At 37.6% G+C, this 21974-nt stretch overlaps 4 protein-coding genes across 5 annotated transcripts in view; 2 read left to right on the top strand and 2 right to left on the bottom strand.

Annotated features, from left to right (window-relative positions):
• Nucleotides 1–3549, top strand: part of LOC107662607 (spectrin alpha chain, non-erythrocytic 1-like) — a 41601-nt gene extending 38052 nt beyond the window's left edge. Inside the window, exons 48-53 of the mRNA XM_016452691.1 lie at nucleotides 354–408; nucleotides 2080–2276; nucleotides 2476–2529; nucleotides 2614–2760; nucleotides 2841–2988; nucleotides 3090–3549. Coding sequence (XP_016308177.1) covers nucleotides 354–408; nucleotides 2080–2276; nucleotides 2476–2529; nucleotides 2614–2760; nucleotides 2841–2988; nucleotides 3090–3215 — 727 coding nt within the window. The 3' untranslated portion in view covers nucleotides 3216–3549. The remainder of the gene's footprint in view (nucleotides 1–353; nucleotides 409–2079; nucleotides 2277–2475; nucleotides 2530–2613; nucleotides 2761–2840; nucleotides 2989–3089) is intronic.
• On the bottom strand, nucleotides 3419–10573 carry LOC107661662 (WD repeat-containing protein 34-like). The gene is given in 10 exon segments (XM_016451361.1): nucleotides 3419–3902; nucleotides 4013–4170; nucleotides 4273–4375; nucleotides 6762–6912; nucleotides 8327–8494; nucleotides 8587–8696; nucleotides 9425–9582; nucleotides 9661–9770; nucleotides 9846–10097; nucleotides 10204–10573. Coding segments are annotated over 10 exon segments (1527 nt in total). The 5' UTR covers nucleotides 10282–10573; the 3' UTR covers nucleotides 3419–3663.
• Nucleotides 10574–11786: 1213 nt separating this feature from the next.
• LOC107661655 (protein SET-like) lies at nucleotides 11787–15196 on the bottom strand. 2 transcript variants are annotated; one of them, XM_016451338.1, is made up of 8 exons: nucleotides 14875–15196; nucleotides 13854–13911; nucleotides 13628–13770; nucleotides 13421–13524; nucleotides 13216–13329; nucleotides 12957–13127; nucleotides 12728–12871; nucleotides 11787–12550 (listed from the first exon to the last, which is right to left on the bottom strand). In XM_016451338.1, the coding sequence occupies exons 1-8, from the start codon at nucleotides 14945–14947 to the stop codon at nucleotides 12530–12532; spliced, it is 828 nt and encodes a 275-aa protein (XP_016306824.1). In that variant the 5' UTR covers nucleotides 14948–15196; the 3' UTR covers nucleotides 11787–12529. The 2 variants fall into 2 exon arrangements, with proteins under 2 accessions (XP_016306824.1, XP_016306834.1); XM_016451348.1 differs by having other exon boundaries at nucleotides 12733–12871.
• Nucleotides 15197–17451: 2255 nt separating this feature from the next.
• The window catches only part of LOC107662600 (cytospin-A-like), a 30552-nt gene continuing 26029 nt past the window's right edge, over nucleotides 17452–21974 (top strand). The window contains exons 1-3 of the mRNA XM_016452679.1: nucleotides 17452–17481; nucleotides 17778–17785; nucleotides 17862–18077. Of these exons, the coding sequence (XP_016308165.1) occupies nucleotides 17452–17481; nucleotides 17778–17785; nucleotides 17862–18077 (254 nt within the window). The remainder of the gene's footprint in view (nucleotides 17482–17777; nucleotides 17786–17861; nucleotides 18078–21974) is intronic.

Here is a 21974-nt window from a genome sequence, read left to right as displayed (position 1 = left end):
GGGGTGGCTTATAGTTTGTACTCCATATCTACTACAAAATTGGTAAGTCCCATTATTATGTACAAGAAATTCAGGAAGATGCAGGTTACAGAACTAGATGTAATGGTTATGCAAACAATTTAAACAATATAGTATAAACTCATAGTCATATAAAAATAAAAAAATACCTTTTTAAGGTCTACTCTGCCCAATACAATTGGTTTTGTTCTTTGACCCAATAAGTGAGCTAGTCTAGTGAGAGCCGCCCTTGTAAGGTGTAGACTGACATGTGGAGTGAGTGAGATGATTTTGGGTGGATGTGCCATGTGCTCTCGGGCTCCTGCTGCTGGTTTCATCACTCTGTGTGTGGGCAGGTCCTGCATGGTGGAAGAATCCGGAACTCTAGAATCACAGCTAGAGGCCACTAAGGTGAGTTTGAGAGCACTCGATGGATAATTGAGACCCGTTTGGTGAAGCTGATCGATTGTGAATAACAAAATGAAGCATTAGTGTATTAAATAATATCATCAATTAAATATTGTGAAATATTATTACAACTTAAAATAACTTCTATTTTAATATATTTAATATTTTAGATGGCAAAGCTGAATTTTCAGCTTTTTCTGATTATTATCTACGGTGGCCCAGTAGTGCACAACACAACAGAAACAAGTCGCAACACAACAAAATTAGCACAACACAATGGAAACAAGACAAGCTACAACACAACAAAATTAGCACAACACAATGGAAACAAGCTGCAACACAACGAAATTAGCACAACACAATGCAACACAACACAAGCTGCAACACAACGAAATTAGCACAACACACCAGAAACAAGTCGCAACACAACGAAATTAACACAACAAAGGAAACAAGCTGCAACACAATGAAATTAGCACAACACAATGGAAACAAGCTGCAACACAATGAAATTAGCACAACAATGGAAACAAGCCGCAACACAACAAAATTAGCACAGCAATGGAAACAAGTTGCAACACAATGAAATTAGCACAACACACCAGAAACAAGTCGCAACACAACGAAATTAACACCACACAACAGAAACAAGCCGCAACACAATGAAATTAGCACAACACAACAGAAACAAGTCGCAACACAATGAAATTAACACCACACAACGGAAACAAGTCGCAACACAACGAAATTAGCACAACACAACGGAAAAAAGCCGCAACACAACAAAATGAGCACAACCCAATGGAAACAAGCTGCAACACAACAAATTTAGCACAACACAATGGAAACAAGCCACAACGGAAACAAGCCAAAACACAATGAATTTAGCACAACACAACAAAATGAGTCCTATGCATTATGTTGTGCACTACTGGGCCACCATAATTATCAATGTTGAAATTAATATAATATTTAAACTGCTAAATATTTTTGTGATACGAGATACATTTCTTTCAGGATTCTTTTAATGAATAGAATGTCTAAAGGAGCAGTATTTATTTGAAATAGAAGTATTTTGTAACATTATGTCTTTACTGCCTTTTGATCAATTTAATATGTACTTGCTGTATAAAAGTATTTATTTCTTTAAAACGATTACTGACAGCAAACTGTTTGAACGGTAGTGTGTATTATAGAAAAAAATAGTAAATACAGTTTCTTATAAAAAATTGCTTAAGAAAAATCCAAAAAATTGCATTTTATGTGCAAAATGGTAAATTTCAGGTCGTCATACAAATTGATAAAATCCTAAAAATATATTTTTTTTTTACAAATCTAGTTATGTTGAGCTCTAAATTATTTAATCTGCAAGACATTTCAGTACAATATATATAGTAAGTACAATTGTTTTTATAGTCATGCTGTTTTTTAGTGAAACATTGCTGTGTGTGTCCTATTTATATAAAGTGCTTTCCAAATAGCCATTCATTATAAACTACTAGAAAGTCATGGAAAAAATCGTTGGAATTCATTGTATTAACATTTCACTTGAGAAGTCTGTAGAAAATAACTCATTAAAACAGTTGCATAAACTTTAAACCCTAGACAGTAATAGACACACTGAACTATAAGATGCTCTGTTCTCATGTCTTATCCCTCTGGTTTTCCCTGCAGCGGAAGCACCAGGAGATTCGTGCCATGCGAAGTCAGCTGAAGAAGATCGAGGATCTGGGAGCAGCTATGGAGGAGGCGCTGATCCTGGACAACAAATACACAGAGCACAGCACCGTGGGTCTGGCCCAACAGTGGGACCAACTCGACCAACTGGGCATGAGAATGCAACACAACCTGGAACAACAGATCCAAGCCAGGTGACACTTCTCAAACCAGTCCTTAATATTTTTTCATTATATTATATGATATTATATTATAACATTTTTTATAAAAATACATTTTTATCGTAATACAATTTTGTTGTTTTTTATATATTTATGTTTTTATTATTGTTATTTAATAGTTCATTTTGTAACATGGAATTTACATGTTTTATTTCTTGTACTCCTCTTTTAGAAACACTACAGGAGTAACAGAAGAGGCCCTGAAGGAGTTCAGCATGATGTTCAAGTGAGTAATCCACTTTAATGAAAATCAAATCGCAAATGCTAAACTCAAGCATTCTTGAAAATGTAACAAATGTTTGTTTCTCAGGCATTTCGACAAAGAAAAATCTGGACGTCTCAATCACCAGGAGTTCAAGTCCTGCCTGCGGTCTCTGGGCTACGACCTGCCCATGGTTGAAGAAGGAGAACCAGACCCAGAGTTTGAGTCCATCCTGGACATAGTGGATCCGAACAGGTTAGAAACATCATCTGTGGATGTGCTAAATATTCTGTGTTCTTTCTGTCATGGAGCTAACATCGGTTTGTTTTGTTCAGGGATGGAAACGTGTCCTTGCAGGAGTACATGGCCTTCATGATCAGCCGAGAAACAGAGAACGTGAAGTCAAGCGAGGAGATCGAGAGCGCTTTCCGTGCTCTCAGCGCCGAGAACAAACCTTACGTCACCAAGGAAGAACTCTACCAGGTACCATTTACAACTGGTATTGGATCAATATCAAACTTTTGGTCTCGCTTTCATGTTTGGTGTTAGAAAGTTGGTCTTAATGACCTTCTGTGTGTTTACAGAACCTGACGAAGGAACAGGCAGACTACTGCATTTCCCATATGAAGCCCTACTTGGACAGCAAGGGCCGTGAGATCCCGTCAGCTTTCGACTTTGTGGAATTCACCCGCTCGCTCTTCGTCAACTGATTCCCTGCCCCCTGCCTGCCAGTGACCAATCGGGATGCGTTTTCCCCCCTTCACAAGAACACACAACCAAACTGCATGGATCTGAATTGAAATTCTCTATAGCACCCAGTATAGCAATATCTGTATCTTGCTATCACTCTTAACCCTGCGTATTTATCTGACACTTCCTCATGCTTCACTGACAATAGTGTAGTGGATCTGTCTGCATTTTATTGTGGTTGTTTTAGCTGTTAAGTGCTTTGCTTTATTTAACAAACCTATAGAGAGGATCTGCTGTAACATCACCCATGAGACTGCAGTGTGCTTAAATAAACGCTACTGGTTATAACTGGAAGGAGTTGTCAGTGTTTTTATTTTATGGTGTAAATGTACAATTGAAGATACATAAAAAAAAGAGTTTCAAGAACACTCAAGCGAGACAGTTTCTAATGACAAAGTTAAAACAGACTCAGTCTGCCACCTCATTGGCCAGCTGTTCCAGCATTGCCATCTCCTTGGCACCTTGTTCCGTTAACTCGGCACTAAGCTGCCAGATATTGATGCTACCATCTGCATTGCCCACTGCCATCAGATTTGTGTGTTTGGGGTTGAACTCCAGGCAATACGTTGGCTGACCGCTTGTGTTCTGGTCAATTGTGGCAACTGGCCTTAAAGACCTTCGACCCAAATCAAACATTTGAACCAGTCCTAAAAATTATGGAGAAAAAAAAAAGTAAAATGGTAAAAATGTAAAATATGTCAAATTAAGGAGGAAAAAAACTTAAAAATTGCAGTTTGGAGAATTACAAACATCTCACCCTGTCCTGTGGCTGCAGCAAATACTAGAGGGCGTGTGGGTGACCACCGCACCCCAAACGTATATGAATCAGACACCCGTAGAGACAGCAGGGGACGGGGCTGGAGCACAGTGTGCAGATGAGCCAAACTATCTGTCCCAACATTTACAAACAGATTCCTAAAAATCAGAAACACCAGATGTTACAATTACCAATTATCCTTAAAGTAGATATTATACTAAGTAAATAAAGCTAAAAAAAAAAAATACCACAAAGCTCACCTATGGAATGGTGAGAAGTGGACTGAGTGTACTGGGCCCCCTCGTGTTGAGAAAGAGAATTGCACTGGGGCCCGCAGTGTCACGCTCTCACCATCAGGGGGCACTGCTGAAAGAGCATTTGTGCACAAGGCCTCCCTCTGAGCCCACCAAGAACGTGTCCAGGTCCCAGGGGGAAAGTGCAACAGAGGTTACTTCTATATTGGTGATACCTGGGGTCTTCAGGGAGAGACAATTGTATTGTATTATTAGAGTAAAATGCGCAAAAAAAGCACCAGGAGATTCGTGCCATGCGAAGTCAGCTGAAGAAGATCGAGGATCTGGGAGCAGCCATGGAGGAGGCGCTGATCCTAGACAACAAATACACAGAACACAGCACCGTGGGTCTGGCCCAACAGTGGGACCAACTCGACCAACTGGGCATGAGAATGCAACACAACCTGGAACAACAGATCCAAGCCAGGTGCCACTTCTCAGACCAGTCCACAACATTTTTCCATCATATTATATATATATTAAGAACATTTTTTGACTATTATAATTATTATTGATTTTTATTAGAATACCATTTTGTTTTTTTAATACATTGTTGTTATTATAAATTTTTTTACATTTAATTTTACTTATTCTTTTTCTTGTAATTCTCTTCTAGAAACACTACAGGAGTAACAGAAGAGGCCCTGAAGGAGTTCAGCATGATGTTCAAGTGAGTAATCCACTTTAATGAAAATCAAATCGCAAATGCTAAACTCAAGCATTCTTGAAAATGTAACAAATGTTTGTTTCTCAGGCATTTCGACAAAGAAAAATCTGGACGTCTCAATCACCAGGAGTTCAAGTCCTGCCTGCGGTCTCTGGGCTATGACCTGCCCATGGTTGAAGAAGGAGAACCAGACCCAGAGTTTGAGTCCATCCTGGACATAGTGGATCCAAACAGGTGAGAAACATCATCTGTGGATGAGCTAAATATTCTGTTCTTTCCGTCATGGAGCTAACATCAATTTGTTTCGTTCAGGGATGGAAACGTGTCCTTGCAGGAGTACATGGCCTTCATGATCAGCCGAGAAACAGAGAACGTGAAGTCAAGCGAGGAGATCGAGAGCGCTTTCCGTGCTCTCAGCGCCGAGAACAAACCTTACGTCACCAAGGAAGAACTCTACCAGGTACCATTTACAACTGGTATTGGATCAATATCAAACTTTTGGTCTCGCTTTCATGTTTGGTGTTAGAAAGTTGGTCTTAATGACCTTCTGTGTGTTTACAGAACCTGACGAAGGAACAGGCAGACTACTGCATTTCCCATATGAAGCCCTACTTGGACAGCAAGGGCCGTGAGATCCCGTCAGCTTTCGACTTTGTGGAATTCACCCGCTCGCTCTTCGTCAACTGATTCCCTGCCCCCTGCCTGCCAGTGACCAATCGGGATGCGTTTTCCCCCCTTCACAAGAACACACAACCAAACTGCATGGATCTGAATTGAAATTCTCTATAGCACCCAGTATAGCAATATCTGTATCTTGCTATCACTCTTAACCCTGCGTATTTATCTGACACTTCCTCATGCTTCACTGACAATAGTGTAGTGGATCTGTCTGCATTTTATTGTGGTTGTTTTAGCTGTTAAGTGCTTTGCTTTATTTAACAAACCTATAGAGAGGATCTGCTGTAACATCACCCATGAGACTGCAGTGTGCTTAAATAAACGCTACTGGTTATAACTGGAAGGAATTGTCAAGTGTTTTATTTTAACAGTGTAAATGTACAGTTGAAGATATGCAATGCATATATAAATGTGTTTTAAGAAAGTTTCAAACAGACTCAGTCCGCCACCTCATTGGCCAGCTGTTCTAGCATTGCCGTTTCCTTGGCACCTTGTTCCGTTAACTCGGCGCTGAGCTGCCAGATGCTGACACTACCATCTGCATTGCCCACTGCCATCAGATTTGTGTGTTTGGGGTTGAACTCCAGGCAATACGTTGGCTGACCGCTTGTGTTCTGGTCAATTGTGGCAACTGGCCTTAAAGACCTTCGACCCAAATCAAACATTTGAACCAGTCCTAAAAATTATGGAGAAAAAAAAAAGTAAAATGGTAAAAATGTAAAATATGTCAAATTAAGGAGGAAAAAAACTTAAAAATTGCAGTTTGGAGAATTACAAACATCTCACCCTGTCCTGTGGCTGCAGCAAATACTAGAGGGCGTGTGGGTGACCACCGCACCCCAAACGTATATGAATCAGACACCCGTAGAGACAGCAGGGGACGGGGCTGGAGCACAGTGTGCAGATGAGCCAAACTATCTGTCCCAACATTTACAAACAGATTCCTAAAAATCAGAAACACCAGATGTTACAATTACCAATTATCCTTAAAGTAGATATTATACTAAGTAAATAAAGCTAAAAAAAAAAAATACCACAAAGCTCACCTATGGAATGGTGAGAAGTGGACTGAGTGTACTGGGCCCCCTCGTGTTGAGAAAGAGAATTGCACTGGGGCCCGCAGTGTCACGCTCTCACCATCAGGGGGCACTGCTGAAAGAGCATTTGTGCACAAGGCCTCCCTCTGAGCCCACCAAGAACGTGTCCAGGTCCCAGGGGGAAAGTGCAACAGAGGTTACTTCTATATTGGTGATACCTGGGGTCTTCAGGGAGAGACAATTGTATTGCATTATTAGAGTAAAATGCGCAAAAATATGGCATGGTCACATTTCATCCCAAAATCAAAAGATTATTATTATATTATATTTATATATTATAATATATTATATTGCACTGTGAAAAAACTGCATTATAACAGTAAAATAAATATTGCCATAATATATATAAATTTTCTTACAAATGACATACTATATACGGTAATTTTTATCGTCACATACCAAGGTTATTATAGCTAAAAAGTAGTTAACAAATAAATCATAAAAAAAAAACATTTTTGTTACTTGTTATAAAATAAACAGTAAATGAATTGATGTAAAACAAATAAATAAATACAAATTATTTTATTTCAGCTAGTTGCCAAAGCAACATTTCTCATTTTCATTTTAATTAGTTTTACCTGATGTACGAAAAATATATAAAACTAAATAAAAAAACAAATAAAATTAATTGAATTCAATTATTTTTCTTAAATTATAATATCTATATAGACGTATTTAAAAAAAAATAAAACTGACAAAAACATAAATCATATAAAGTAAAAAAAAAAACTAATTTTTAATCATTAATGTAATTTGCTGTATTTTGAGATGAAATATAACTTGTATATGACAGGCTTTTTGAGATTTACCAGGTCATGAAAGTTATAATTAATTAGCACATTAGCACTGATTTATGTGGGATCATTACAATAACGATTAGATATCATATCTAAACTGAATTACATTAATTTGTGTAAAAACCATGTGGTTCATTAGGGTAATACGTTCATTACATCATCTTCACAAAGAAAAATGCACTGATTGCAATTTTTACAAAATAATTTTTTTGCCAAGACCATACTGTGACACCCACTTTGCTTGCTGCTCCACTCTGAGGCACTTGCTGTTGAACAAGAGCATATCCAGAACTCAAGATGAGTTTGGCTTCAGCTCCATCAACAGTCCACAACAGAACTCTTCCTCCTGACCCGGCGCTCAGTAAAGTAAACTCCCCTCTGCGAGCCCCTGGGACCCAGCTGACCTGTGCACACAGAAATACTCTGCATGTATGACTCACTGAATGCTTATTCATCATGTTTCAGTCACAGACGTTTTATTTAATAGGTTAAATACCCGATATTTTGAGATGAAATATAACTTGTATATGACAGGCTTTTTGAGATTTACCAGGTCATGAAAGTTATAATTAATTAGCACATTCTTTTTCTCATTCTGATTTATGTGGGATCATTACAATAACGATTAGATATCATATCTAAACTGAATTACATTAATTTGTGTAAAAACCATGTGGTTCATTAGGGTAATACGTTCATTACATCATCTTCACAAAGAAAAATGCACTGATTGCAATTTTTACAAAATAATTTTTTTGCCAAGACCATACTGTGACACCCACTTTGCTTGCTGCTCCACTCTGAGGCACTTGCTGTTGAACAAGAGCATATCCAGAACTCAAGATGAGTTTGGCTTCAGCTCCATCAACAGTCCACAACAGAACTCTTCCTCCTGACCCGGCGCTCAGTAAAGTAAACTCCCCTCTGCGAGCCCCTGGGACCCAGCTGACCTGTGCACACAGAAATACTCTGCATGTATGACTCACTGAATGCTTATTCATCATGTTTCAGTCACAGACGTTTTATTTAATAGGTTAAATACCCGATAAACTGGTTCACGGTGAGTATCTGCAGACATTCCCGTCTGAGACAGAATGAGGTCCTGTGAGCGGCTGGTGTCCCAGACCAGCACCTCACCACTGTACAGCCCCCCTAACGACACCATAAAGAGGACCACTGGAATCCACCACCATCAATATTTATTTGTCCCTAATAACTTAAGGTTTCGATTCCACTTAGGAACATAATTGGCAAAAACTGCAGTACGGAAATACTTTGAGAATATCACTTGCACAAATGGATTTTTTTTTTATGAGACTGTTGATATATACTGTTTATATATATATTTTTTTAATTTTGGCCAATTCAAAGGTTCAAAAGAACAGCATTTATATGAAATATATATATTTTGTAACATTATAAATGAATTTACTGTCACTTTTGATCAATTTAATGCATACTTGCTAAATAAATTTCTTTCAGAAATAAAATCTATCTATCTATCTATCTATCTATCTATTTTTAATAGTGGTAGTTGTTTTACTGCCTCTAATATTGCTAATTTAAAAAGTATTTAAAATTAGCTCATTTAAAAACATTGCATCCAAACAGGATGATTTTTTATTTCTGTATTTCTGTATTGTTTAACTGACGCAACATGATGGAAAATAATTTCACAATGGCAAAACTTTCCATTTTAAGCTTCAATTTCTTTATGCAAATAATTCACATTTGATGTTTTTTTATTTTCCATTTTGAGGTAAAATATGAACCTAGACGTGTATGTGTGTGTGTGTGTGTGTGTGCGTGTGTGTGTTTCACTCTTTAAGATATTTTTTTTTTAATGTAAAGCATTTGATTTTGTAAATGTGTGTCAATACCAGCCACTACAGACGGTTTCAGAGGATGGAAGCACAGACACATGACTGGAGTGACCACGCCTATGATCACATCCGGCCGCTTTGGGTTCAGCTTCTGTCGGTCCAGGTTCCACATGCACACATAAGCCTTCTCATTGCTCCAATCACCATCATCCACACTAACCCCAAAAAAACAACATTAACATTACGAGTCCAGCAGGTGGTTTTATGTGTCTTTATGGGGAAAGGGCTGTTACCGGCCAAATCCACAGCCTATGACGGAGCCGGTGCAGTTCCAGGACACACTGGTGACTTGCAGACCCCTTTCCTGAGCATCAACATGCTGAAGACGGTGCATGCAGGACACCTGTGCAAAAAAATCACCAGTTGTAAGATAAGTTGTAATACAATTATTAATATATTTTGCATTCAAGGCTCTCACCGACTCATTCTGATCCTCCCAGTTCACTTCAAACCCATCAAAAGCATGACTCTTGGAGTTTTTCACCAGTTCTTTGGTAACTACGTCTTCAGCTCTATGCAAGAAGTCCAGCAAGCCAGGAAAGTGACATATGTTTTGATCTAGGGAGAGTGTTTGACTGATCTGGTCTTGTGTCTGGGTGCTGTTGTCTAACACAGCTTTGGCTTGTGTTTCAGCCTCTGCTGTGTGAACTGGAAGAGTTTGACAGCTTCTCTGGGCGGGAAGAAAACACAATATACATCATCACACAAAAGGACTGATATTTTTTCAAGTGCATGAATATTCTGGTTAGAGAAGGTAAGCAAACTTTTTTTTTTACCGATTCTTGTGTTTGCTGATGTGACTTTCTCCATGTCGATTCAGCACCAATTAAATCAAGAGTTTCATCCGTGAACATGTTTAAAATGTCTCACACTTTATCTCAGAAAAAAAGGTATATGTTCATATCTCTACAAATTGTTTTGTCTCAAGACGTTACAGTTAGCTTTGAGCTAGCGTTAATTTTTCTTAAAGCACGATTTTCCGGTTATTCATCATATTTACAAACTGTTTTATGTTGGGCGAATCAATATCTGCTTCTATGATGGAAAAACACTTCTTATCGCTAATTTTGCACGCTATTTTATTGTATTTGGTCACTGCACAGTTTTTTCGTTCCTCCATTATTACCCTAGACGTGACATCCGTGACGGCGCTGCCATGGATACCGTGAGCCAATCAATGATTGGCTGTCCGCTGTACGTCACTGGTGTTAGTTTCTGATTGGTCAACCGACTTTCCGCAGTTTCAGTTTGTATTATAAAAGGACATTTTTCCTGGGTCATTCTTATAATTCGGTGCCTTTTGGGCATTAAAAAAAACACACACTAGTTGGTGAAATGCCATTATGCTTTATCATAAAAAGGAAGTGAACGTTTTCAGAAGTCATACATACAAAAACATCGTATAAAACTGACTGGCACAGGAAAAAAAAATATGAATACATGACTGTCATGAAAAAATACATAATAGCCTCAGGCGTCTAATATAAGCTTTATATAAACTTTTTTTGTATTCATCACTATATAATACAATGTGTCGCCGTCCTTTTTTGATATTATATATACTGATCTTATTACTGATCACTTAACATTTTTTTCTCTCACGTGTCCACTCTAATAACTCGTGATTTAGGTTTACTTTAAGATCAAATATAAAAATAATAATAATTGTTATTGAGGTGACATGGTGACTCACTGATGAAATTTGCATGTACATGGCGTGTGAATGATAAGCCATCTTATTAATGGTAGAATTATAATTTTAGAAGTATATTTTATTCATAATTTGAAAAACACATATCAATCTAATGAATAGGCATAGATTCCCCCCATACCGTTCAATGAAAATATAATGGGATATTTTGGTGCAAGACATTTAATAAACTGCTCTGGGAAAAAGACCATAGTCCAATAAATCAAAATGACTTAAATTGAGTTTTTAGGTCAAAAGCGGTGTGTAATGCAATAAAAAGTCTCCTTTTAAACAAACTCTTTAGAGCTCCAAGCAGTTAAAATGTTACCTTATAAAAGCCGTAACTTGTTTGGAGGAGTTAAAAGGGACTGAATTGTAGTAATAACCCAGCTGTCTGCAATACCTCAGTGTGATAGTTTAGTTGTTAATGACATACAATTCAACAATAAGCTAAACAAACTATAAAATTACACTTCATTTTTTTTTTTAAGATGTACCAAATAATTTAAACAAGTGTATAAAAACCTTGTACATGTTCATTTGTACATCTCAAATAAAGAAAACAGGTGGAGAAAAGACCACTTGTAGAGTTCTTTAAGATTCTACAGGCTTTATTATCTCATTTAAATAATCATTTAATTAGCCAAGCTCAAAATTACAAGAGGACGATTTTTTGTTTTGTTTTTATTAAAAATGTTTCAAACCTCATGGGTGTCTGTAAAACATTACAATGAAAATTCAATCAACATAAACCCAAATGTTGATGTGTCAAATGCCCACTTGCCCCACCCGACCCCATTGAACTGTCAACAATAATAACTGCCATACCCTGATATTGACCTCAAAACATTTACAAGAGGTGACAGGAGCTAGCTGGTGCTTTCCTTTTGTCCAATATATCACATAGGAAAAACGGTGTTAACTCTTTGGGGCCCACCTCTGCATTAAAGAAAATATACAAAAGACAAAGAAAAAAGTGGCTAGGTATGTACGCTATGATTAGATCACTGCACCATGGCTTATTATTACCCCTAACTCACAACCATTCACAGAAAAAAATAATAATTTCATATACTTAATATATAAACTGCTATTTACTTCAGTTTAGTCTACAGAGGATGACGTGCAGATTGTTAATATTTTGTATTTGTCTTTGGAGATGGTTGTAATTAAAGATGATGCAAGAGGCTTCAGCAACGAGATGCCACTAGTTTTCCAATGCAGGAACTGTATGTCCAGGGAATTAACTGGGTTTAGACATGGTCAGGACAGGAGAGGCTTCAGTAGAACAGAAGATGTAGCACAAAAAAAAAAAAAATTTATTAAAGCAAAGCTTTTTGCTCCCATGGTTGGAGAATGACTTCAAAAAGGAAAGAACAGGTACGAGTGTTGGAATATGTCCTCATCAGCCTTTAGTCATCCTCACCATCATCCTGAAAAAGAAGAGAAGAAAAATACATTTAGGGTCAAACTGTGCCAGTTTCTGAAGTTCTTACAAATACATTTTAAATCAACGTCTACATATAAACCACAATAACTGCCATCCATTAGAATACAAAGTAAGTGTAATTAGCCCTCAAATTAAAGCCAAAGCTTTAAATAATTCTCACCTCACCATCTTCTCCATCCTCCTCCTCTTCATCTTCCTCTCCCTCATCCTCGTCCCCTTCTTCATCGATGTCCTCCAAACCCTCCTCCTCTTCCTCATCATCGTCTTCCTCACCTTCACCCTCTTCATCATCCATATCCGGAACCTGAGAAGAGAGAGGAAAAGATAAGTACAAATTCTGACTTGTTCACACTAATATACACCTGCAGCAATGCAATATTATTTCTTACCAGGTAGTACTGCAGAGGGTTGGGCCAGATATCATCTTTAATGACCTCCCCGAGTTCATCAGCCCCTGCGTCGGAGTGATCAGTGAACCAGGTGAAGAAGCTCTCTGGCTCTTCATGTTGCCTTTTCTTCCCTGCCTTGTTCGGTGTCTGTCCAGTACGCTTCGTCAGGTCCTGCATCATACATAACCGGTTAACGGACACCCAATAAGAAATGGCATTAAGTCAAAACAGACCCCAAAAACATGAATTGTGAACCCACCTTTCCAGCCTTCCATTTCATTTCAGTGGATTTTGAAGACGGGTCACCACTTTCGTTCAAGTGGAACTCTTTAGAGAGGACTTTGTTTTCAAAGTATGGATTTTCATCAAAGTACTGCAGAGCAGATACAATTACAGGTCAGACAATTGGTTTGTCACAGCTCTGCCTTACTTTCAGACTCGACCAGACAAAAAAGGGTACTTACAAAATCTATTCTGTAACCTGATTTGATGTCCTCAAACTCTGTGACCTCCACTCTGGTCAGGTAATGAAGTGATTCTTCATCCTCTTCACCGAGCAAGGCTGAGACTATTAGTCAAAAATAAAACTTTAGAATACAATACATGAACCTATTTCAGAAGTAAACCATATTTTACATCAACTAATCTCAATAGTATACACATCTTCTCACCTTGTGGATGGTTGACGAATGTTGTGACCCAGAAGTTTGGAATTTTGGCTATGAGTTCTGATCTCTTCTGGAAGAATGGCTGACGTAGCTTATTGTACTTCTGCTCAACTTTTAAAATTTCCTCACTTGCCTGCTCATTCAATCTGAGGAAAAATACAAATTCATAAATAAAATGCGCATTAAATGTAAACGTATAAATGATGCTTCAGCAACTTGGCAGACTTACCTGTCGATTTCATTCTGTACTTCATCAATGTGTTCAATTGCCTCCTGTTGCTCTTTTTCTGAAATGCAACAAATAGTAAAATTAACACAAATGCTAATTCGCTATGCCGTTAATATCCTGCGAAAAGTTGCAGGACAAAATTACACGTGCATGCGAACCTTATATGCAGACTAACAAAAGCATGACTTCACAAAATTACACACGTGCAACTGTTACATACTAAAACAATGCATTCGTATAATGTAAACACGATCTATTTCCTAAATCTATATAACAAAACAAAGCAACATTATTTTACGCAGACTCATCCTATTCGAAGCAACAAACATAAGTTAAAAGTGAAAGCTTGGAGTTAACGCCAGACGACCAGCTCAATCCCGTGCAGTTTCAACAGCAGCTGCGCAAGGCCGCGAGGTTTAAATGGAGGAGGCCACGCGTTGGGCCAGATTGACCTTTCTACCAATGATTTACACATTACTGCCGTGCATTAAAAGTTAGATTGGATTAGAATGTAATTTCGACCCACTTGAGCGTCATTAAACACCTCTAGGGTGATTTGTGATGCAGCGGCGGCGTGGTTTGGTGACACATGCGGGAACGGCTCGTGATGGCGGGGGAGACACAATAACCAGTTAGCCTATTAGCACACAACATGGGCGCAATTCAGCGCGCAAATAACACTCGAGCCACATTGGTTTAAAAAATACACAGCTGAGCACATAAATAGCGGAAACGACCGGGAAATGTTATGTTTTCGTAAACTAAACGGCGTGCGAGCGCAATGTTCGTCGCGCGTGGCACAATGAAGCCGCCGCACGAGGAAACATGGCCTCCGGTGCCAGCGACATCCCTTTACTGAAATTACACCGACTTCTGCTGGATTAAACGGGCACAAACTCGGGCTTCGCTTAAAGGTTCAAATAAACGCCGAGCGGCTAGTTAAAATTGATATTCGTGCTTTAAACACAATAAGTGTAAGTTACTGAAAATGGCGGTGCGCAGGAGGCCGCCATTACTTTACCTGAGGTCTCGTCCGCTCCGTCGTGATTCGAGTTCTGCTCCTTTCGGCTCACTTTCGCCGCCGACGCCGACATTATTCCCCCAAAGCCGAGGATTTGCCTTCTTACTCCTTAAACAAAGACTCCGGGACGTCCTCCTCCGCTCGAGGAAAGCGAAAGAAGGGTAAATAAAGTTGGTTCTAGCTCAGTTTAGAAGTGCGAATATCACAACGTATGTTGCGCTTCCCCTCCACACATACAACACACGCGCACTCAAACCAGAGACGCGTATCACACCACGCGCCTCCTCCTTTCTCACACCCGCCACCAACGCACTTTAGGAGAAAAAAGAGCCACGCCTCCTCCTGGGCTAATATAATATAATATTATATAATATTTGGATAGGTTATATTTAAAATAAAAATAAGACACAAATTGGGGCAGAAAAAATATTTTGCACACTTACTAAAAAATGGAATTATAAGAAATATCGAACATTGATTATAAAACACACTGATACGATTTTTTTATGTTTTGGATAGGAATCTCTTATCCAGGCTGCATTCGTTCGATGAAAAGTACAGTAAAAAAAAAAACAGTAATATTGTGAAATATTATTGCAATTTAAAATAACAGTTTTCTATTTTAATATATTGTAAAATATAATTTATTCATGTGATTGCAAAGCTGAATTTTCAGCATCATTACTCCAGTCTTCAGTGTCACATGATCCTTCAGAAATCTTTCTAATATGCTGATTTGGAGCTCAAGAAACATTTTTTTCTTATGATCAATGCTGAGAACAGTTGCGCTGCTCCTTTGTAATATGGCCAAAACTAGTCATAAGGGTCAATTTTTTTTAAACACATCATCTAAAAGCTGAATAAATTAGCTTTCCATTGATGTATGGTTGTTAGGATAGGACAATATTTGGCCGAGATACAACTATTTGAAAATCTGGAATCTGAGGGTGTAAAAAAATCTAAATACTGAGAAAATCACGTTTAAAGTTGTCCAAATTAAGTTCTTAGCAATGCATATTACTAATCAAAAATTAAGTTTTGATATATTTACGGTAGGAAATGTACAAAATATCGCCATGAAACATGATCTTTACTTAATATCCTAATGATTTCAGCATAAAAGAAAAATCAATAATTTTGACCGATACAGTGTATTTTTGGCTATTGCTACAAATATACCCCAGCGACTTGAGATTGGGTTTGTGCTCCAGGGTCACATATTGTCTTTGCTGTCACTTTTGTCAATTTAATATTTCTTTGGTGAATAAGAGTTTGCTAAATAAAAGCATTAATTTGTTTAATTTTGCTGTCCTGTCTTTGTACCGTTCATCATTAAATTGAACACCATAATTCATATTTCACCTAATATGAGTTCAACAAAGTCACACAGGCTTGTTGTAGATAATACAAATTATGGAGCTGAAAAGACTGTAATCGCAATTCACTCATCCATTAATTTATTTGAATGCTTATATAGATATTTGACACACTGGTTTTGCATCTGATTGCAGAATACGTTTTGATGAACATTTTGAGGAACATTGTGCATGCATCAGTGCTTATAAATATTTAGCTTTGCTAATCCTCGGACATAATATATAAACTTAAGAGTTAGAGTGATTACAGTGATCGAGCTGCTTTCGATATGTCTGTATGTTTTACATGGCTAGTTTTACAAAGCGCGCGAAAAGAAGACACATACATCAAGCAAATAGCTACTTTTTGTGAAGCCAGACATCATAGAGAAAAGACATGCTGTTTTTGAAAATAAAAGCTTTGAGCAAATTCATATATCACTTTATTCAGTTATTCAGTATTCGTTTTTTATATACAAAATACAGTGATGCCGGACTTTAGCAGTATTAACCGAGGCCAGATAGAGCTTAATTATGATTTATTTATTTATTTTATTTATTTAGTCATTTAGCAGACGCTTTTATCCAAAGCGACTTACAAATGAGGACAATAAAAGCAGTCAAAACTAACAAAAGAGCAACAATATATAAGTGCAAATGACAAGTCTCGGTTAGCCTGACACAGTACACGTAGCAAGGTGTGTGTATTATATATATATATATATATACACACATATACATATATACATACATATACATATTATGCACACACACACATACACACACAAAGAAAAACAAGTAGAATAGAAAAAATAGAAAGCTAGTGTTTTTTTTTGTTTGTTGTAAATAAAAATAAAAAAAGAAGATAAATATAGATAAAGTAGAATTAAAATAGAATAAAAAGTGTTACGAATTTAAGTGTTAAGTGATTTATGCTTGAATGTGTAGTTTGTGGTTTCTAAATTACAACCACACATTAGGGAAGTGTCTTTATGAAAGAGATTATTTGTCTTTACTTAACTTTAACTAAGCTTTTCATTTAAAGTGACAGAGTCAACACATTTCTTGAAGACTGAAATAGTCCTTTGATCTGGGTCTTCCAAATTTGAGAATGTCCTGCAACATTTGTTTTAGTGTCCCAGATTTTTTAACTGTTATGCCACTACTACAAACTACTACAAAAAAGCAATTATTTTTGGAGTTTAAAGTTTCTTTAAAAAAAATGTCGTTCCTCTTCTTCCACCACACTTCGGTATACTGAATTACTGAACAAAAGCAAATTTTGTCCAAGACTTTTATTTTGAAACTATGGCAATTTACTGAAAAAGGCGTGACCGAATATTGTTTCCTGCTCATTTTATTATTATTATTATTAAAATCTGTTTATTTATTTTGTTATTATTATTATTAATATTTTATTTTATTTTTTTATTATGTTTTTTAGTTATTTATTTTATTATTAATAATACGATTAATGTTTTTGTTTTTTTTCTTCTCCTTCTCGCATTATGTCAATCCCATAAACACGTATTCTGTTCCACACTCCAGTCCAGTCGGTGGCGGTAATGCACCTACAAGTTGGTTTGCCAACCGCCAATAAACACCAAAGAAGAAGAAGAAGAAGAAGAAGAAGAAGAAGAAGAAGAAGAAGAAGACGATTGTTTCCTGCATCACACCGCGTTCGGTTTCTGCTGGGAGGACTGGGAAACAAGCATCACCTCCGCTGCCGGGGAGTCGGAAAGACGTGCCTTTTTTACTCTGCCAAGGCGTTTATTTTCTTTTCTGTAATGAAGACTCCAGCCTGCGTCCATTCGGATACATCCTAGGAAGTTCTCCGAGGAACGCAAGGTAAAATATCATTGAAGTCCTCTTCTCGATCGATGTCGTTTATTCTTCTGAATTGTGTCCCAGCTCGATTGTCGTCAGTTCTGTTGGTAAAGAGCAATTTAGGCCCATCGGGAGCATTTAAAACTTTTTTCCTAAATGAAAAATCATACACAACAGTGAATGCATCTTCGTTTGATGTCAAAGCAAACTGCAATTAAGTTATATGACTGATGACAAGTTTATTTCTTGATGGAAATAATGTTGCGTTTGTCATAAGATGAGTCATAATAACTTTTATGTATATTCTGTAAATTATGATGGCAGCTATGCCAGTTTCAAGTTAAGATGCATGTCACATTTCATACAGTGCACTTTAGTTTTCCATGACTATTTCTTTGAAGCTTAAAATGCATAAATCCCTTTTGTAGTGAGATCTATTAGATATGTTTGACAAACAAAACAAAAAGTAACTAATTTTAAACGGATTGTCCTCCCCTTAAAGTGGTGATATTTGGACCTGTCCCACATCAGAGGACTTTTGGTATATGTCTCATGTTGATGTGTTATATGAATAGATATTTATTGCATTGCATGTCACGCCACATGACATGTTAACTTCTCAAAATAATTATATGTAGACTCTCTATATATACAGTTAATAAGAAGACTGTATCGTAATGGTAATTATTTAACAAATAAAAATCCAGAATGTGTCATTAATGGCAAGAGAATTTCCTTTACTGTTGTTTGGAATAGTCTCTGCTGAGTCTATGGCATCCATAGCGTTTTCTCATGAAGGCATTTGATGAGCTGGTTTGAATTGATTCTAGCAGGCAGCAGCACATTCCAGTCAACCCAGCGCACCCAGACATCCAAAGCATTTTGGGGAGTGCTTCAAGGTAGAGTATATGGATAATGGCAATCCCTCAGCTGGTTATGAAAGATTGATTGCAGTAGGAATAGCAGTTTAGCGCCATCTGCTGTCAGAGTGAAAGTCCAGAGCGTCTCTCACATGTTCCGCCATGTGCTTCTCGTCCGCCCTTGTTTACGTGAGAGTGCGCAAGCTTCTTTCACGCAGCATACAGCGGTGTTGTGCATTTTGACCAGTTGATGGGGAAAGTATTCTTAAAATGCATTCAAAATTCGGAATAATTTGTAATATATAATTATTCACGGTATTTAGAAGTGCCCACGATAACAATATCGTGCATATTCATTACCGTGATATACCGCATTACCGAATACCGGCACAAGTCTACCTGAGGAATATTTTTCTTGGTCCGTATCAGGTTCATCTCTCACTTTTATTGCTTTGGGATTCAGAACTCGACACTTTCCACAGCTTAGCAGTGATAGGTTAGTCATGCATTTTAAGTGCCGAGATTCAGCATGTCAAGTTTAACTTTCAAAATGTGTGGCCTTTTGCTAATCCTCTTTTCTTAAAGTCAACGTGAAATCAAAACCGATCTATTTGCTTTCATAAATGTTCCTGGACTTATTGTGAATGATACTAGTGTGTGTTATACTAGAGAAAAAAAAAATACATTTGTCTTTATTAGTGATGCATCAAAATGATTTTTTTTTTTTTACCGAAACATAGAAATCAAAATCAAACCGCTGACACACTTCATTGGAAATTGTTTCAGTCAATAACCTATTTCAGCCAAAACTAAAAATTATTTTTTTTCCTACTGTTTTGGCCGAATGGTTTTGGTTGCTAAAATTTTTGTTTGCTGAAAATCACTAGTCTTTATACTCTTTCAAAATTTAAATATCCCTCCAACCTCCTGGCTCCATTCTAGTATGTAAAGCCTCCTTTCACAGTCCAATCAATTCCCAATGGATAAAATCAGGTACCACCCTACTTTTTTTTTTCTTCTAATTGAATATCCTGTATTGGAAATGGGGGTTGTGAAACTTGTTTTATGTTGACTTGATTTCAACATGTCATTTATGACAGCAAAGAAACCTTTATGGCGGCTCATTAAAAAAAAATGCTGTAATGTTTTGCTTGCTGCATGCTGATCTTTCTGATATGTTTTTGTCCTTTGAGCACTTCATTAGAAATTTGTATTGGTTTCAACAGACTTGGATGAAAACGACTGCCTGTGTGCCCAGTGGGCTGTCCTGTGGACGCTGACCCAGTTGCATCTCTCTTGATCATACTGCACTCTGCTTGAGCACATTAGCAGCTCTCAGAGGAATGATTTCATTGAATGGAAGCTCTTATTAGTAGCGTCATGGTTCTTATGTCTCAGACCCTTGGCAGAGATTGGGACCGATGTCTCACGCGATGGAAACAACCTTTAAAAGTAGTGTTTCTCACTATGAGTAGTTTTGGGATTTTTTTAATTGGCTTATTTACAAGTTTAGGCCTCCTGCTGTAATAATTGCAGACTGTTCAGTGTGTGTGTGTGTGTGTGTAATCAACTATCCAAACAAACACATTCCTCCTAGCAGCCTTCAAACTGATGCTCAATTAACAAGCGGCTGCTGTGTCAGGTCTGTGAGGAATTTCCATTAGATGTGTGGCTGAAATATCCCAAAGAATAATCCAAACACTGAATTCATAGATTTGTGTTGAGATACGGTGAAGAAATCGAATCTCTTGAACTCCACAGGGCCGTCTCACCTGTTTTGCATATCAAACGGTTTGTTCAGGCTGAGCGTCAGAAGGTCAGGACTGCGGTCACCGTTTAGAGACTCCTGGATTGTTCAGTCTTTCTTGGATTCCCTCTCGAGAGAATTTCTTCATGTTTTTGTTTTTCAAAAGGTTTGTATTATTCCCCATGAGGTCTATTTTCTTTTAACGTTGGGGCAAAAAGTCTGAACTTCACTGTGGCTTTCCTTTCAGACCAGGAGGTAACAGATCAACGTCTTTACCACATGGATATCCCTCGACAAAACAACATCTGTTTTTCTTGAGTGCACCACTCTGGGTTTTTAAGGATTGTTAGCTTCTATGCTTCTTTTCGCACATTTCTTTCATGTTTCGCAAAGAGAAGGGTCCATTTATTTTTCTTACCCACAGCATTGGATACGTTTTCTCGTCCTGCATACACAAAGGCCAAATGACTTTCCACCATCTTGCACATATTCAAAGCATCATCACACGCTGTCGCTTCCACAGGCAAATCGACCACACAGGAAGAAATGTAAACATGGCCATTATGTCTAAATGCCCATTCGTACCAAGAACGATAACTAAAGTGATAACTACATTAAAGCTTTCTGTATGGCATTTTAATTTTGTGAAACATAGTTTCAGTTATGTCCTAAAAAAAATCAAGTCAAATTGATTCTGATTGGTTGCCAAAGTTTTTATCATTAATCATCTGGCAAAAACGTTCTGAAAGTGATTCCAATGGTATTGTTCCTCTGTGTCGTTAACGTTATAGTTGTGGTAGAGGATTAGAGTGATAATGAAAACGTTTTAGTTATAGTTATCATTATAGTTAATGTTCTTGGTGTGAACGGGCCTTAAAGAAAAGTGTTGTTTTGGAATGTTTACATTTTTCTGAATTTTGATATATTTAGAAATGTTGTTTTGCTTGTTGATCCCGCTCTCGCTGAATTTCTGACCATTACCGCACGCTCCCGCGATTTTTGTGTCCGCTCCCGCAAACAATCCCCTTTGAATGAGCACTCGCTGTCGTAGTTCACTTTCGATTTCACGATCGCGCGCGCACTGTGTAAAGGGAGCACATCTTACGATAAAAGATATTTGTCAATGAACTCGGGATCTGTCGAGGAGCAAATCCCCCAACATCTTGTCAGTTATCTCTCCTTACTTTTGACCCGTGATTAGTCAAATCTGACTTCTGCAGCTCGTGTTGGATGCAGGGTTGTTGTTGTTTTTTCCACGAAATTGGGCTGCTTTTAAACTGTTGCCATGGGTTGATTTTCCCCATAAATTCC

This window comes from Sinocyclocheilus anshuiensis, unplaced genomic scaffold (assembly GCF_001515605.1).
Source record: "Sinocyclocheilus anshuiensis isolate Anshui unplaced genomic scaffold, SAMN03320099.WGS_v1.1 scaffold457, whole genome shotgun sequence".
Classification (NCBI taxonomy): Eukaryota; Metazoa; Chordata; class Actinopteri; order Cypriniformes; family Cyprinidae; genus Sinocyclocheilus; species Sinocyclocheilus anshuiensis.
Note: the sequence above shows the minus strand (reverse complement) of the source record. Positions and strands in the feature narration are given on the sequence as shown.